The sequence below is a fragment of the Osmerus mordax genome, chromosome 25, assembly GCF_038355195.1.
Source record: "Osmerus mordax isolate fOsmMor3 chromosome 25, fOsmMor3.pri, whole genome shotgun sequence".
In the NCBI taxonomy this organism is placed as follows: Eukaryota; Metazoa; Chordata; class Actinopteri; order Osmeriformes; family Osmeridae; genus Osmerus; species Osmerus mordax.
Window position 1 is genome coordinate 4,493,000 of NC_090074.1, and position 16,039 is coordinate 4,509,038.

Sequence of the window (16,039 nt, forward strand, 5' to 3'; positions counted from 1 at the left end):
ATCTCCCCTCTCTCTCTGGTTCTCCCCCTCTCTTTGACTCTCCCCTCTCCATGCACTCCTCCCGCCACATGATAGATTGACAGAATTGAGTTTCCGGTGACTAGGCATTTCTCTCTCTTACTTCCCCCTCTCTCTCTCTCTCTCTCTCTCTCTCTCTCTCTCTCTCTTTGCTCTCTCTCTTTTCCTCTCTCTCTCTCTCTCTCTCCTCTCTCTCTCTCTCTCCTCTCTCTCTCTCTCTCTCTTTCTCTCTCTCTCCTGCTCTCTCTCTCTCTCTCTTACTTCCCTCTCTCTCTCTCTCTCTCTCTCACGCTCTCTCCCTCTCTTTTCTCTCTCTCTCTCACCCCCTACTACTCACATGAAGATATTGATATGTTTGGTGGCAGCAGGTGATTTTGTCACAAGTCCTGCTCTGGCCTGATGAGTGTCATATTCCTCTGCCTCAGGGTTATTAGCATCTATAATACCACAACCCTCCAGCAATCAAGTATGTGTGTGTGTGTCCAAGTGTGTGTGTGTGTGCCTGTTTGTGGGTTTGGCAAGGGCATATGTAGGAGCTCCGGTCCTCTGGTCAGTGAGGGAATGGAGCATTACCGGGCGCCGGCCTGCCACGGCGCTCGACGGCGACGTGCATCCTCCCTTCCGACGCTGACGAGTCAGCAACTTGGCAAACGTGTCGTCGCTAACGATGACTGCCATGCTGCCTTTTAGAGTTCTTGAGATGATCTGGGACGGTGAGAGGAGGAGGTGGAGCCCTGGGATGGAGTGAGACTGATGGGGAGAGGGGAGGGGAGTTGGCCTTCACCCAACAGCGAGGGGGAAACTGTAACGAGGTGCAGGGAGGACCCAAGCGCACGGAGGCAGGCGAGGCAGACGAGGCAGGCGAGGCAGATGAGGCAGGCGAGGCAGGCGAGGCAGACGAGGCAGATGAGGCAGGCGAGGCAGACAAGGCAGACGAGGCAGACGAGGCAGACGAGGCAGACGAGACAGGCGAGGCAGATGAGGCAGACGAGGCAGGATTCACGAAACCGACAAAGGTTTCACTGATATACAAACGCAGACACGGGTATAGGGGGCCAGAAACCTACACCTCCCCCCCCCCCCCCCCGCCCCACCCCCCCGCATGCCCCCCCGCTTGGCCTCTCGCTTCCTCTTCGTCTCCCTGCGTTCTCTTCGTATCCCCGGTCAGTGCTTTTCAAATGTGCGGGTCGTGAGCAGTGGCTCCACCGCAGGCTCGAACTGCAGCTGTAGAACTGACCCAGACTTTGTACATCGACTGACTGGACCATCGAATATTCAACCTGGTTCATGTACAAGAACTGCACTGATGCTGCACACAGTGGCTTAGGGGGGAGGGATTGTAACTTTTTAAAGGGAACAAAACTGAATCTTTGCACTTTGGAACGCGACCAGCTGCAGGTACAGGTGCAGATGCAGCCTGTTATGCATGTTTTGCTTTCTTTGCAACTTCGTGGCACTGCAATATATTATTCAGAGGGGAGCTCCTTCCTGCAGTTCTATTTCAGTGGGGATCTCTGCATGGCATGGAGATATTTCATTTTGTCGTTTTTTCAACATTTGTTTTCATCAGGATTCCTAATTAGATGAAGGATTCCTTACTAGGATAGTAAAAAAAAGAAGAAAGAAATTCAGTCTCAACGTTTTTGGAAAGGAAAGAAAGAGTTGCAGTGGTCTAACTTTTTCCAGAGCTGTATATCTCGACACAATGTCAGCCCTCTGGACACTGGACATTCATTTGATACTGTACACGGACAAAACGTCAGGCTTTTGGACACTGGACATTCATTTGGTACTATATCTGGACAAAATGTCAGTCGTATCAGCACTAAGGAAAATGTATGAGCACACAAGTGTATGTGCATGACCACACATTGACACAAAACACCACAACACTTACATTCACACTGTCAAATGCCAACTCGTCGAGCCATGGCCTCTAGACACACTTTCTAAACAAACACACACACACACATACGCTTAGCTGGGTGAGTGGGGGTGTCTTGTGCTGTTCCGCAGCATGCTGTTCGCTCTCGAGGGAGCTGATAAGGACAGGCATTTCAGCACACACTGATTTACATGTATCGCAGCACAAGCCAACAGGGAGTCAGGTGGCTGAGCGGTGAGGGAATCGGGCTAGTAATCCGAAGGTTGCCAGTTCAATTCCCGGTCATGCCAACTGATGTTGTGTCCTTGGGCAAGGCACTTCACCCTACTTGCCTCAGGGGAATGTCCCTGTACTTACTGTAAGTCGCTCTGGATAAGAGCGTCTACTAAATGTAAATGTAACACACACTCATACACACACCATGGTAGACCCAAAATATGATATCGTTATTTCATTTACATTTGGAAATGTGTAACATGTTTTGTTACAAGTCCTTAACTAAAGGTACCTCGTACGACACACACACAAACACGACGCTAATGTGAGGTGCGTCCTGTGTTTCGGTTCGAATTGTTTCATTTCATTGACACACACCCTGGAGTCAACAACCTGAGCTTAGGCAGGTTGGCACATGTTCCGGAATTATCCCACACAGCTCTCCTTAATGAATATCATACCCATCCCCTAACAAGTCGTCCAACCCATCCAAATCTGTGTACTTGTATGGCTTAGTCTAAAAGAGCACAGGCCGCAATAGGCGGTCATGGAAACGGCGTGTGTACAGCCAGCCGTGACACAGATCATCTGGTTAAGTCATGACATGTAGGACTTACAAGCTAACAGTAGAGGGGACACTAATTTGCACTCATGGAAAGTGAAAAAGGAATGGAATGCTTCCGGAAGCAGGTAATGCAATAAGCAAGCCATGACAGCAATGTTACATGAATGTACAGCCCATTCATACTCCTACATGTCAGCTGACTGTTACACCATGCAGAAATGTAAACTGTCACACTGAAAAATTGGGGAAAAGGGCACAGTAAGGCAGGACTGTGGGTGTGGCATCATGAAGACTGGAGTGCCATTGTTCTGAAGTCATATTTTCATGATTTCATGTTTCATAACCTCTGTCACTTCCTGTTTTCACTCCACATTTCAACACACCTGTAACCCTTCTCGGTAAAATTATCTGGTTTATTTTAAATAAGTGTCAAACGTATGTTAAACATAAAAACTTTATTAAAAACACCCTCAGGGATTTGTACAAAAAAATACAAATAGCTTTGATCTTTAATATACATTTTAAAACATTGCTTTTGCAAGAGGACTTTCAACATTCAAATGGCAGGTAAAACCATGGTGAACACAAAGTGTGAAAAGAAATTGAACAACCACAATCGGCGAAGTAGAACCAGTGCCCAGGTTGCCCTGGGCCCTTTGCAGAAAAGGTATTTTCCAAAGGGCTGTGTAAACAGTCTATGACTCTGGTTCCTCATATATCAGCTAGGGGTCATGGTGAACTCTGGTCCATTTATTCAGCGAGGAAATGTTCATTAACGCGTGTCCCCAGAGGTAAGTTCATCTTCTGACTAATGTGGAGAGTGCAGACAACCTTGTACAAGCACAAGGCAGGCAGTGGTTATGAAAGAGAAGCCTTAAATACAGCCTTGAACTATCTGAACACTATTTGTGCATCAAATTCGACCGCATTACGACAAAACAGCACTTCGACATGTCCCATGTGACTTTCATGGATAGATTGCTAAAATATCAATGTACATTGATTTCCGAATTTAGTAGAGCATGTGATCCTTTTTTTTTTTTTTACTATTCCAGTCACCGCAATTTGGTGGAGATAGGATTGTTCTATTTGGGGTTGGTGAGGTCAGAAAGGACGCATGACTTGCTATTATTCCCCTCATCGAGCAGCTCTGGTAAACAGGCCTTTTCCAGCCTCCGTCAAGATTGTTATTGTCATCATCCCCTCCGTCATCGCCCTCGTCGCGATCATCTTCCTCCTCTCTGTCTCAATGGCTCCCCAGCTCCACTTCTTTTAAACTGGAATCCTCCTTCCCGTTCATCCCAGTCTTCAGATGGAGCTCCTCCTCGGGTTTACTGAGTCACGCACACACACAAACTTATCTTTCCGAAACATCCAAACACTGGAGCTGATTACCCAGCACAGTGCCTTCATGTCTCCCCATTCCCAAGAACATGCTCCCTTCGAATGAAAACAAATGTCACAGAAACAAAAACAAACTTCTTGGCTTTCAGGGTAAAAACAGGCACAGGTTTTCATCTGAATCCAGGCTTTAAGGGAAAAGTAGCAGCGGAATATACCAGGAAAAGCCTTTGTGCATACCGCAGCCATTAGCCCGGTTAAGCAGAACAACATCACTCACTCAGCTCACTTCAGGACAACCGTATACAAGTGCGGGACCTCTTTCATTCTTGATGAATCAATAGAATTCCATATCGGCATTTTCAATCAGCTGTCAACATTAAAAACTTGGCTTTGGAATTAATAGCAAGCATGTAAATGATTAAAGAACAAAATCAAAGGGATAATTTGCTCAATGAGCTAGAGGCTTGTAAAGTATCAGGGTAAAACCGTCTAGATGGCAGTCCTGTTGTGAGAGTCTGAAGCAGTGAGACAGTTTTAGTACAGCACAAATCAGCACACTGTTATGATGAGATGACAATGAAAAAGAAGGGGAAATGATTGTCCCGACGATGAAAAACTCGTCAAAATTTGAATTACAAGAAGATACCTGGCACGATGGAAGGACCTTGCTAATACCGAGGTCCACTCAACGACTCGTGCTCAGTCTGAGAAGGTAATGGAGCAGGTACAAGAGGGAAAACACCACACCACAACACACCCCTCCCAGAATGCACCAGTAAGTCCCAGCAGAGAGTAACCAGGAAGCAGCTCCAACACCAGTCACTGCCGGCCATTCCACGTTGTTCAGGAGCGGGGGGCGGGGGGGGGGGGGGGGGGGGGCGAGAGAGCCCTTTAAGTCTGGCTCACCACTCCATGCCGTCTTTCCAGTTCTCGTTGCCTGTCTGAAGTTCGAAATCCGTGTCGGCGTGCTTCCTGCGGAAGAACCTCACCGCCACAAAGACGGACAGGATGAGCAGCACCAGGCCTATGGCTCCTCCCACGGCGATGAGCAGGATCCTGGCCTCCGACACGGTCGCTGGAGTTGACACGGCCGGAACACGCACACATTCATTCCACGGTTGGGATCCAACAACAACAAACACTGCCCGTATAAACGTCAGATAACCAACGCTGCCAACCTCGGACATCGTGCCTGTGCGTGTCGGCGTGCGTTTGCCTGACTGACCTTTGTTGACGACTCGGAGGACCAATTCTCCATTGATGCCGTGGACGTCCGGCAGGTTGTGCACCTGGCAGGTGTAGGTTCCGTTGAAGGTCGGGAGAGCGTCGAGCAGGGTGATCGACGCGTCTTTTCGCATGATGTCCCCCGACCACACGGCGTGGCCCTTAAAACGCCCCTCGGTAGGCGGATATGGTTCTTGCTGGTAGAAAAACACCTGGAACACACAAAGGGTTATTCCTCAAATGTCAAAGTACAAGGTGGGGAAACACTTCAGAATGGGTTATGTGATCTAATGTGGGTCTTCTTAAGAAGAGTTCAGTTTCCAGCGTGTTCACGTACAGACTCCTCAGCGCCCTTGTCCAGGGGCCGGAAGTTCCAGGAAACGATCACAGTGGAGGAGGACACGGGATGCCGGCTCTTGAAAGTGCACTTCAGTGTCACGTCTGTCCCATTGACTCCTTCCACCTCCTCTGGGGTGCTGACCTCCATCCCTCCTACTCGTAGCACACCTGGATACACGTGGGAGGGGGCGCAGTTAGAATCCACAGGAATTTATTTTCACACCGAATGCACTTCTCAGGATCACAGACACACACTCTGTCAACCTCTCTCTCTCTCTCTCTCTCTTTCACAAAAGGCTTAGTTTCATATTTGACAAGACTTGACAAAACTCAAATGGTGCAACTTACGCTGGCTTCAGGAAGTATTCGTACGCCTCAAATATTTCTTTCGCCATTTCACATGTCACTGTTAGTATGGTTAGACAACATGGCAGTGGAAATGTTGCTACGTTGTTTTCTTTAGTGAAAACAACTGTATCAGTTCCGCTGGCTGTTTATATGACCTCAGACTAAACAGAAAACTGCAGTCAGCACACAACATTGGCCTTGACAACCAACAGTCACACTGTCTACTTCTCATGTCACTGGTGCGGCAAACCAGAAGGCTGTAGTACCATGCCTACCGTGTATACTTTAATTACACATCATTACTGACCTTTCTGAAATGTAGCCTGAAGCAGTACCTTTATTTGGGTGTGAATATCAGGGCGAAAAAATACTTCGGAACAGTCTGGTTGTACAGCGGAAATGTTAAAAAGCAAGTAATTATTCCAAAATGCCTAATAAATCACTCCCAATGCACACATTCCAATGAGCTACCATACGATACGTTTTTTCACACTTCTATGTGGTGTGTACATGATGTGTGTATGGTCTCCCTTGTTAATAATACATGCATCTGTTAATTATTGAAGGACCTCAGTACCGAGGTCCAACTGGCCAATCCCTACAACATGTAGATTAGGAATCCCTTCAAGACATGAAGCTAAAGGCTTCACCTGTGTGGCACAAAATAGTCTGGTCTTTGTCATGCAAGTGGAGGACAAGCATGTCTCATGACTGGTCATCACACCTGCATGCATCCATCTTGACCTGCTTTAACACCGCTGTCCAAATCAACTTGCTATCCAGTTCCTGGTTCTGGCTAAAGGGCACGGGGAGAGCCAATAAGGTATAATTACCCAACTGTCTCTGCCAGACTGTTCTGTCTGCTCATCGTTATGGATAAAAACATGCACTCTAAATAAGTATTTCTGTTCAAGCACTCTGTTTAATACCGGGTTGTAACATCGCAGAGGTACGGGAATAAGACAATTGTTACATTGTTGACTAATAAGTAAACCAATAGTCTACACATGAAGTAGCCAAACATTATGGATATTCAACTCAGCTCAGCAAGCAATGATCAGACAACCGTACAGCGGTCGGAAGGGATTCATGCCAACGAAATTCGGTTCACCTGCTGGCAGCCACTCTTAAGTTGTAAACACAGCTTCCTGACCATAACCACTGAAAAAATACCATCCAGCAGGTGTAGAACTGCACTGGATTGGAAAGTACGCGTATTTATGAAAAGTTGTTGAACTCACCTGAGAGCCAAAGGCCACCAAGAAGAGCTAAGAGTTGAAACCATGTCCGATACATCCGACTGGAAGATTATTTCAACAACTGCTGAACAGAATGAATTCTGAAGAGGTGGGGGTGGGGGTTGTGTAAAACAAGTGAAGTTGGGATCGCAGGGAGTGCCGAGGTGAGCTCTAGAACTAGGCGGAGCATACGGGATGAACTCGTTTATCAAGAATACTAAGATTTAGTTGTATCAAAAAAACAGACATGTCTTGTTTGTATTTCCTTATTGCTACCGTCAGCAGATAGCCTATCAAAAAAAAGGTAAATATTATAGGCTACACATTGGATTTCCAAACCCACGCTTGAGATGTGTCCACAATGCGAGTAATTTACACGCTGCAGACTTTATATAGGGCCTATGTTCATTAGGCTAATTATTTATTTTATGGCAACATTCTCATTTATATTTTTGCTTAACAATATTTCAACAGCATGTCCACACCCTTTGGAACAGTATCAGGGTCTTTCTGTGCATTAGTCGGATGAAGATGCACTAATAATTGCAATAGGGCCTATATGCACCGGCACCATCACAACGCTGAACAGCGACACCCACGGCTGTGCAGGCTACTCCTTGACAACCTCTTAAAATAGGCTACGTTTCATCATACACCCTACAGATATCATCGTTGCGAAGAATATAATTTTTTACAACACAATTACATAATTTTATACGGGTTGCTTTTAACAGTTGCAGTTCTATTAAATACGCCCTGCTATTGTGGCAAGAACGTTTTAGTAGTCTGAAGCAACACCTCAGTCAGAAGTGCTCGGACCTAATAATCATCACGCACTTGCGGAGGACAAGCGCTGAAGTACCACTTTTTCTGTGGTGCATTTCCGTTTTTGTGTGTCAACAGCACAATTTATTGTCAAAATAAGAGCATGGCGTAATATGTGCCAGAGGTTGTAAACGGTGATCAGTATAAAACCATACTAATAAAATTAAATATATCCTACTTCGACCCTTCTCGAGTAGTAAAACAACTGCCAACTTTATATAAATCAGCGCCAAACACATATTAACCCATTATATTTCATTTCACCAACCAGGATATTAATAGGGCTAATAGTTAGGCTATTAGTTTTATCGGCTTCACTTGGAAAAGCAAACCGGTTCTTAGAAGGCTCCGTTCTTGAACCAGCTCCGAACTGGCTCTAGCACCCGCTCCAAACTAGCTCCCGGTTCACTTTGATGGAAAGGGGGTATTAAAGGTCTGGAGATCACATACAATATAGTCACCATTTCTGGAGGCAAGTATATTTGTAAACAAGTCCGAAATAATATTTGTTTATGGACATAGTTAAATGAGGAGAAAGTTCAATGCATGCCTAGTTTTCACAGCCTAACAGACAAAACGTTTACTGACCTTTATTTAGAAAATCCTGATAGAACGCAATCGGAACTAGTTCCGTAAACGCCAGTTGCGCGAGGCTTTGTCGCCATTTTGAAAACGTACTATTTGCGTTTTTCTTGTTGTTCACGTTGTGTGGACGCTGTACTGGCTTCTGAAGAATTATCGTCTTGATTATACGGATACTTAAAGCACGTTAATGACAACAGCTACCAAAATATTATTTTGTTAATTATATTATTTGTCTTCAGTAAAACAACGACGAATTCAACGGTAAGTCGGACCCCTTCCACAGCGGGGTAGAAAGCGCTGCGTCATTCCTGTTCTATGGTTCCCTTGCTGGCTAACTTGATACGTTTGCAAGTTTAGTCTTTCTTGATCGTCTACTCGTGTAAAATCGAATGTAGAATCTCATAAATACCAGTGGTTTTCTGGACAGCTTAATGTTGAAACACACCAGCTGATAAACAAACTGTGTGGTCTACCATGGTATGGCTTTGACAGCTAGCAGATAGAGCTAGTTAGCTAGGGCTATCTCGTGGATTGGTTTACCGCCAACAAGTTACGAGAAAGCTATGCTAGCTATATAAGTATCTAGACAGCTAGCGCTACCTAAAATGCTTCGCTCTTTTCTTGAGCCATGACATGGGCAATCTTGTGTGGCGTGCCAGTGCTTTGGCAGGTCGCGGCCTATATTTATTGTATCTATAGGGAGTCAGGTGGCTGAGCGGTTAGGGAATCTAGCTAGTAATCAGAAGATTGCCGATTCGGTTCCCGGCCGTGAAAAATGAAGTTGTGTCCTTGGGCAAGGCAATTTACCCTACTTGCTTCGGGGAGAATGTCCCTGTACTTACTGTAAGTCGCTCTGGATAAGAGCGTCTGCTAAATAAGTAAATGTATCTTGTCAATATTTAGCAATTACTTTTACAGAGTTGATTCTACAATTTTATACCTACTTAACAGCTATTTTCAAAATTTCTGTTCACAGATCAGAGACAATTGTTCAGAGCTGAAATGATCACCAGGAGAAGGGGCCGCAATAACATGGATGTGCGTTCTCCACGCTCCTCTCTTGAAGTCGAAGTCCTGAATGTGAGTGACATGACGGAAGATGTGAAGACGAGCCCTCTGGATGACTTGCCAACAGATCACGTGGACACTTCAGAATTGGAGTTGGATGACCTGTTCGGAATTGATGAGTTAAGTTGGACTTTTGAAGGGGATTCCGTGTCCCCTCTCTTCGACATTGGCCTGGCCGAACTCGGTGTGGGCGACTCGGTAAACGGAGATTCTGGGATCGGAGGATCGATGAGCCCTTCGCCGGAGCGAGGACGAGGATCGCAGAAAAGGAAGCACAGAGAAGATCCGACGTCCATGACGAGCAAGAACGCCATCGCTGCCCGAATAAATCGCCTCAAAAAGAAAGAGTACGTCACCGGACTGGAGAAGACCGTCGGCAATCTGTCGACGGAAAACCGCACGCTCAAACAAGAGAACGGACAGTTGAATAAGAGGGTGGAAGAATTGGAGGATGAGACCAGGTACTTGAGAGCCGTGTTGGCGAATGAGAGCATGTTGGCCCAGCTGTTGTCCCGGCTCAGCGGTGTGAATGGCATGAAATTATCTTCCTCGCTTTTCCAGGGATCGAAAGACAATGACCACGACTATGCGTTGCCCAGGAAACGCGTGAAGGTGGAAGAGAAAGAAACTTCCGGGGGCGTTTGCCTGCACGTGGACAAGGACCATGTCTCAGTGGAGTTCTGCACTAAGTGTGCAGAGAGTGCAAGTGCATCACTCAAAATGTAGGGTCAAGTACTTAATCGTTTTCAGATCTTTGAGACTGAACTTGATAAACTGCAGAGTAATGAACTTGAAGGGATATTGCTGAACACTGCAGCAATGTAATTGAGGGTGTTACTTAGGTGTATGTGTAACCAAAAAATCTCTTGAAAGCACTGCTTTTAGGACGTGTTACTGCTAAACCCTGTCGCCAGTTTTTTCTAGGTGGTGGTTGCTCTACTATGCGGGATGAGAAGGTTCCAGAACACCCATGTCTGCTTGGCTCCATGGTAAGGATCAGATGAAGATGCCCATTTTTTTTTGTTTTTATTTTTTAATTTCTGTCCTGTTCATTTTTCTTTAAATATAGGCTATCAGTTGCTCCAAGATTGTAAAATTGTATGTTGTTATATTTTAGTGACTGCTATGTCTTTATTTTGAGTTCTTTGAATACTTAAAGTTCAGTAAAAAACAAATGTACTTGCTCTATGCTCATAGCAGTTCAATTGTAAATATGATATTCTCAAGTCATACTTCTCCCTAATGCATACATCTGGGAGCATGATAAAAACATTATTTTGTTAAAGTAAAATATACTGAAAGGTGAAGTTTCACAAAGAGAGAGAATTACTTCATAAAACGTACATTCAGTTTTGGCTATCAATCCAGAAAAGGAAAAAACACCGCAAATGATAGCCTTGATGATAATCCTAGTATGATTTGACGGGGGAACAAATGAAGTCTCTTTGTGAAATGTCACTATTCTGTTGAAGAATACTTGCATTTAGCGCCACTATTCTTTTTTATGCTAAAGTGGATTCGGCTGTTGGGGAAGGTGGAAGAGGCCGGACCTGCTGCTGCCAACTTGGCCTGGTATTTTTTTAAAGGTAGTGTACGGTAACACGTCGTGTAAGTGACTACATTTCCTGGTGTTCCATGTCATCTTTTGCTTTAAAAAAGAAAAAAAAAAAGGGTAGATAATGAGAAGGGCTTATGGATGAAAAGGACTCCACTGATTCCCACTGATCTGCCGATGCGTCACTGTTTATATTTTGTCCAGTTAATTGTAAAGCATTTAAAGAGTATCTCTTTTGAGGCTGTGACCGTAAGAAAGAAATGTCCTGGCCAATTTTCAGCGCGAGGGAGTTAGCTGTGTTGAGGAATGCTTGGCCCTTGTGTATAGAAATATGTTGTGCCACCGGCTACAATGTCTAAAGTTTGTTAACGACAGCCGAACATTATGTTTAAGGATATGACTTTGATCAAATGTTTCACAATAAATCCTATTTTGATTTATTTGTCAGCTTCAGCTCAAGTTGTGTGTTATGCATTTGACTCAACGCTGTTATTAATGCATCTCTCTTTTCTCTTTTCAAACAGCAAGCTTTTTCTGCAGACATGTCCTTACTTTTCCTCAACAAAAGGGTCAAATTGGTAGTATAAAAGGCAAACCCCAACTTCAATGGAGTGGACAGCTCAACGCATACCCTATGTGCATAATGACCCAGACCGATGACAATGTGAAACTCCATATAAGGTCATGTGACCAAACAAAACGAACATTCTTTTTCAAATGACATATTAAATCGTTAGTGAGAAAGCAATTATCTATTGGTTAAACCTGAACATACATGGTTAACCCAGTGTATAGTTAAGACCTGGGTACACCAGGAATTGAATAGTATTTCATATTCTCTTCATTTCACTTTGAGCTTGAATGCTATGTAACAAGGCATCATTTGTATTTAAATGTGCTGTTCCTGTAATGCTGAGGATAGGTAGCCCTCTAAACTCCTGGGTCTTGAGAAGGAGAGGTATAATCATTAGGAATGGTCCTGGTTCATATTTTTTACGTGGATGAACATGTTGAATGAGAAAAGAGGCTTACAACCCCATTTACCGCGAAACATTGATGAAGCCGAATTTTAAGAACATTCCGATTGTTTGCACTGTCAAAAGTGTGTGGCTTGCAATCGAATGTAATTTAATTATTTATTTATTGTGTTCTACAAGTAACCATGACCAAATACTAAGGCCATTGGAATGGGTCTGCAATTAGATTCTTAGTCATCTTTGTGGTGGGTATTCTTAGTGAACTGTGTAAAACAGTTAAGGAATAAGGGATTGAAACTCTTTTGTTCCGAGTTGTTTCTGCAGCCTATTATGGTGCTCTTAATTACCTAATCTAGTTGATGTATAGAATATAGCATTGTTTGTCGTTGTGTTCTGGATGTCATTATGCACAAAGGGTCTGTGGAGTTTTGGCATGCACTCCAAATGTTCAAGTGGTCAATAATTCTTGCTACCACAAAGCAATGGTAAATGGTTTAGTCTTCATCTGGTCATTAGAACCAGGCCAAATAATCAGTTTTCTCAAAGCACACTAATTTATTTCACTCTTAGATATAAAGTGCAAGAAATGCATCCCCCTGCAACGTAGGAAAGTTAAAACATGGTACACCAAAAACAACTTGCGTTCATGTGATGGATAGGTCAAATAAAAGTCTGGTGGTTGAATATAAAGCAGATTTTACTTAATTTACATGACTGGTCATCGCACCAGGAAGACAGCAGGTACTTTGTCACATAAGACAGATTTGTAAGTGTTTTTCTAATGACATTTATAAAATGAATTGGAAAAAATTGCATCTATTCTAAACCACTTAATTCCCAAGTTCTTCATCTTTGGAAAGGGAGATCCGAAGCAATTTCAAATAGATATCAAAATGTTTGGAAGACAGGTAAGTTCCGAATAGGGCCTGCAACACAAACACCCCTGCCATTTTCCTCAAAATGGGTTGACTAAGGGTCATCCAAAAGCGCAGGACGTTTCCTTTCTCTGGCATTGGGACCGTTTCGTATCTGTCAAAACATGCACTCGTATTAGATGAAGCACAGTAAATACCTGAATGTGATGACTGCATGTAAGATAACACTTCACATACCGGGTTGCAAGTCCTGCGTTGACAGGAAGTGCAAGAAGAACAGGATATAAGCCTGCTCCAACAGCACCGACTAGTGCACCTCTGATCAGGACACAGGTTGGGCAGTTAAGGTCACCTAAAAAAAAAAGTGCAATGTACATAGTTATGTTTCACCTCATGAATAAATCTGAAGACACTACATACATTCCTGCTGTGTATGGAGTTGATTAAATATTAACTCTGGTGTGAACTGACCAAGTTGTGGACACAAATAATGCTACACAATTACGTGGAAATTGGAAAACTGAAACGCTACATAAACAAAATGAACCGACCTGTCAAAAGTGGTTTGGATACAGTTGCATTGTACAAGGCAACTGTTGTCAAAAAAGGCAAGACGGCCATAGGTAGACTTGACGTGAAACGTCCTTGCGTGACATTCAGTGCCCTGCGGTACAAGCTGTTGGCTACGAGTCCTGCAAGTGCACCATTGCCACCGATGTACATAGGTCCATACGTGAACATATTTCTGTTAAGTAAAAAACAAACGCAACCAAGCTGAATATCAAAAGATAGGCCAATGTAGGCTATTCAATGTGTGTAAGCTGCAATTGAACCAACCATGATTTTATACCTGTCATTTTCGGGCAGCCGTTCAAACCTTTCGGCCATCAAAGCAATTATTACAGCTCTTGGTAATGTACGTCCCGACCCCTTCATAATGTTGCTGTCGTTCTCAGACATCTTCAGACAGTTGGTCCTGTGTGGAGAAAGAACATGTTTGTTGGAAACTTGCATTATTAACTTGCTGGTTACCCTACTAAATACCTACGCCATATTAGACTTAAAGCATAAAGGATTAAAATACTGTGGTTCGTCTGGATCTGTACGTTCTTACCTTGGCTTTTTAAAATTTAAATATGTGATGTACGTGTTTGATTTTGTCTATGGTACAATTCTTATTTTGACGACAGGGCGCAGCCATGTCAAACCACGTGTGCGAGATTTCACCTCTCACCTCTTGAAATTTCCACTATTCCTATTGGCCTCTACCATCCGCTTCGGACGAAAAACGTCCAATGCCATTGGAGCTTGTGTTCTTTCAATCAAGGCGGGTAGCTAGTAACCGAGCTTGCCGTTGCTAAGGCAAAACTGGTAGTGTTGGTGATGATGCTGCTGCTGTCACTTTTTCATGGCTGAGTTGGGGACTGTAAACGTGTTGATGTGATGATGGACCTGTTTCAAGGCAATTATCATTTTTATTTTCTTAAGTGTAGGGTTCGTCAGTTATTAGGGAAACATGCCATAAACGTGTCATAGATAAGGGGGATGCTTGCAGAGTTTTTGAAGATAAGCTGCCAGGTATATACCAATCCTAGGCGCCGCACATCCTCTGCGCTCAAAAGAGCAGTCTATCGACTCATCTATGTGAGCAACCATTGCTCATTGCACTGCCCATTCTAGGATACTCAGGTATTAAGACGTTGGTTACACACTCGCCGCGTGTAGTTAACTCGCCTTTGTCATTTTAAAGAATTAGCTAATTATCAGCTCGATTCTTACTAGGTAGGCTACAGCATCGGCTAACGCCTACCCAATAAGAAGTCTTGCATCAGAGAAAGAAATTACACACAGCCTACTGCTTACACATCAATGCGCTTATCTTTATGACTGTCTTTCGTGGTCATTTGAGTGTAAAGCTTGTTAATAACAGCGATGTTATGAGTTATTTGCTCAATAAACTTACTAGCCTTAGTCGCCGTTTGGACAGCTACATTGAACACTATATTGCCTAGTAGCATAGCACATAGGCTAGCTTGGTATATCCCACACTAATCATTGTTATGGTCCAATTAGTTTTATTTATCCTAATTGTGAATCACCACAGAGACCTCTGATGCAATAGCCTATGAAAACGCAGACAGAATGACTGTGCGCTTAATTATCCAGAAAAGTTCCCATGAAGAGCGATGGGCCATGAAGGACATTTTCATGACTTTTTTAAAACTCCCATAACTAAATGGACAGAGACTGGACCGTGCCCGTTGCACCTGTCACACCTAAAGAACTCGTTGTTCTTCTCCTGTTTTTTCAACCACAAAAGGCTACCAACCAGTCAATTTTACACTATGTTTCTCTTCAGTTTTTATAGATTTTTCCTTCTATTTGAAAACGCTTTCCAGACTGAGCATTGATTCACCAACATTATGCGGTCGAATGAATCGTGCTGAAGAGGACCTGGGCTTGAACTGCCCGACATACTTGTATATAATTTATCGTCGTCCATTGCTGCCTATAGAAAATTCTTATGAACTGAACCGGGTTGGAGGTGCAGAACTGTAGGATGGAGCCTCGCTGATTTTATTTCAGCACACGTTTTCCATTGGTGGGAAGTTTTTAAGGTTTTGAGGACAGTAAACACTAGCCTATGTTACCGGAGCACAATTGAATCACCGCAGGATACAAACTATGCCTGTAAGAAAAAAAGGTGAGAGCATAATTTAAATGTCTGAAAAACAATGTCATACTGTCTCGTAATGGGTTGCACAATAACGAAATAGACAACATTAACCAACGAATAACGAGGCAAAACACGGACGGGATCAAATACTGCTATTGATATGGCCACATAAATTACCCCAACAGTCTTTAAGTACCATATACAAACCCATTCACAGGTTAGGAAACTATCAGCTTGGCCAAAATAAAAGTGATAGTATACATACAGCATGGATGATAGCCTACTACCCTCCCTGCATGA

General features: G+C 43.8%; 3 protein-coding genes across 7 annotated transcripts; 1 reads left to right on the top strand and 2 right to left on the bottom strand.

Annotated features, from left to right (window-relative positions):
• Nucleotides 1-3,126: 3,126 nt before the first annotated feature.
• mpzl2b (myelin protein zero-like 2b) lies at nucleotides 3,127-7,944 on the bottom strand. 3 transcript variants are annotated; one of them, XM_067228790.1, is made up of 6 exons: nucleotides 7,181-7,944; nucleotides 7,051-7,100; nucleotides 5,590-5,759; nucleotides 5,254-5,464; nucleotides 4,935-5,103; nucleotides 3,127-4,018 (listed from the first exon to the last, which is right to left on the bottom strand). In XM_067228790.1, exons 3-6 carry the CDS (start codon nucleotides 5,737-5,739, stop codon nucleotides 3,931-3,933), a joined length of 618 nt encoding a protein of 205 aa, XP_067084891.1. In that variant the 5' UTR covers nucleotides 5,740-5,759; nucleotides 7,051-7,100; nucleotides 7,181-7,944; the 3' UTR covers nucleotides 3,127-3,930. The 3 variants fall into 3 exon arrangements, with proteins under 3 accessions (XP_067084891.1, XP_067084889.1, XP_067084890.1); XM_067228788.1 differs by lacking the exon at nucleotides 7,051-7,100; XM_067228789.1 differs by lacking the exon at nucleotides 7,051-7,100 and having other exon boundaries at nucleotides 3,911-4,124.
• A 706-nt stretch (nucleotides 7,945-8,650) lies between these two features.
• Nucleotides 8,651-12,119, top strand: crebzf (CREB/ATF bZIP transcription factor). Of its 3 annotated transcripts, none has more exons than XM_067228784.1 (5): nucleotides 8,651-8,848; nucleotides 9,564-10,377; nucleotides 10,570-10,644; nucleotides 11,169-11,241; nucleotides 11,735-12,119. In XM_067228784.1, exons 2-3 carry the CDS (start codon nucleotides 9,590-9,592, stop codon nucleotides 10,577-10,579), a joined length of 798 nt encoding a protein of 265 aa, XP_067084885.1. In that variant the 5' UTR covers nucleotides 8,651-8,848; nucleotides 9,564-9,589; the 3' UTR covers nucleotides 10,580-10,644; nucleotides 11,169-11,241; nucleotides 11,735-12,119. The 3 variants fall into 3 exon arrangements, with proteins under 3 accessions (XP_067084885.1, XP_067084886.1, XP_067084887.1); XM_067228785.1 differs by having other exon boundaries at nucleotides 11,739-12,119; XM_067228786.1 differs by lacking the exon at nucleotides 11,735-12,119 and having other exon boundaries at nucleotides 8,652-8,848; nucleotides 9,564-10,644; nucleotides 11,169-11,650.
• Nucleotides 12,120-12,866: 747 nt separating this feature from the next.
• Nucleotides 12,867-14,278, bottom strand: tmem126a (transmembrane protein 126A). The gene is made up of 5 exons (XM_067228791.1): nucleotides 14,177-14,278; nucleotides 13,913-14,038; nucleotides 13,614-13,807; nucleotides 13,300-13,414; nucleotides 12,867-13,216 (listed from the first exon to the last, which is right to left on the bottom strand). The coding sequence occupies exons 2-5, from the start codon at nucleotides 14,020-14,022 to the stop codon at nucleotides 13,018-13,020; spliced, it is 618 nt and encodes a 205-aa protein (XP_067084892.1). The 5' UTR covers nucleotides 14,023-14,038; nucleotides 14,177-14,278; the 3' UTR covers nucleotides 12,867-13,017.
• Between the last annotated feature and the right edge of the window lie 1,761 nt (nucleotides 14,279-16,039).

Excerpts from the sequence above, each read along its gene's own strand:
- mpzl2b (XM_067228788.1), bottom strand. The coding sequence starts at position 7,235 with ATGTATCGGACATGGTTTCAACTCTTAGCTCTTCTTGGTGGCCTTTGG. Across the intron at positions 5,760-7,180 it reads TGGTGGCCTTTGGCTCTCAG|GTGTGCTACGAGTAGGAGGG; the intron begins GTGAGTTCAACA and ends ACGTGTATCCAG. Across the intron at positions 4,019-4,934 it reads TGGAAAGACGGCATGGAGTG|TAAACCCGAGGAGGAGCTCC; the intron begins GTGAGCCAGACT and ends TGCGTGACTCAG.
- crebzf (XM_067228784.1), top strand. The coding sequence starts at position 9,590 with ATGATCACCAGGAGAAGGGGCCGCAATAACATGGATGTGCGTTCTCCA.
- tmem126a (XM_067228791.1), bottom strand. The coding sequence starts at position 14,022 with ATGTCTGAGAACGACAGCAACATTATGAAGGGGTCGGGACGTACATTA. Across the intron at positions 13,808-13,912 it reads CGGCTGCCCGAAAATGACAG|AAATATGTTCACGTATGGAC; the intron begins GTATAAAATCAT and ends TTTACTTAACAG. Across the intron at positions 13,415-13,613 it reads ATCCAAACCACTTTTGACAG|GTGACCTTAACTGCCCAACC; the intron begins GTCGGTTCATTT and ends TTTTTTTTTTAG.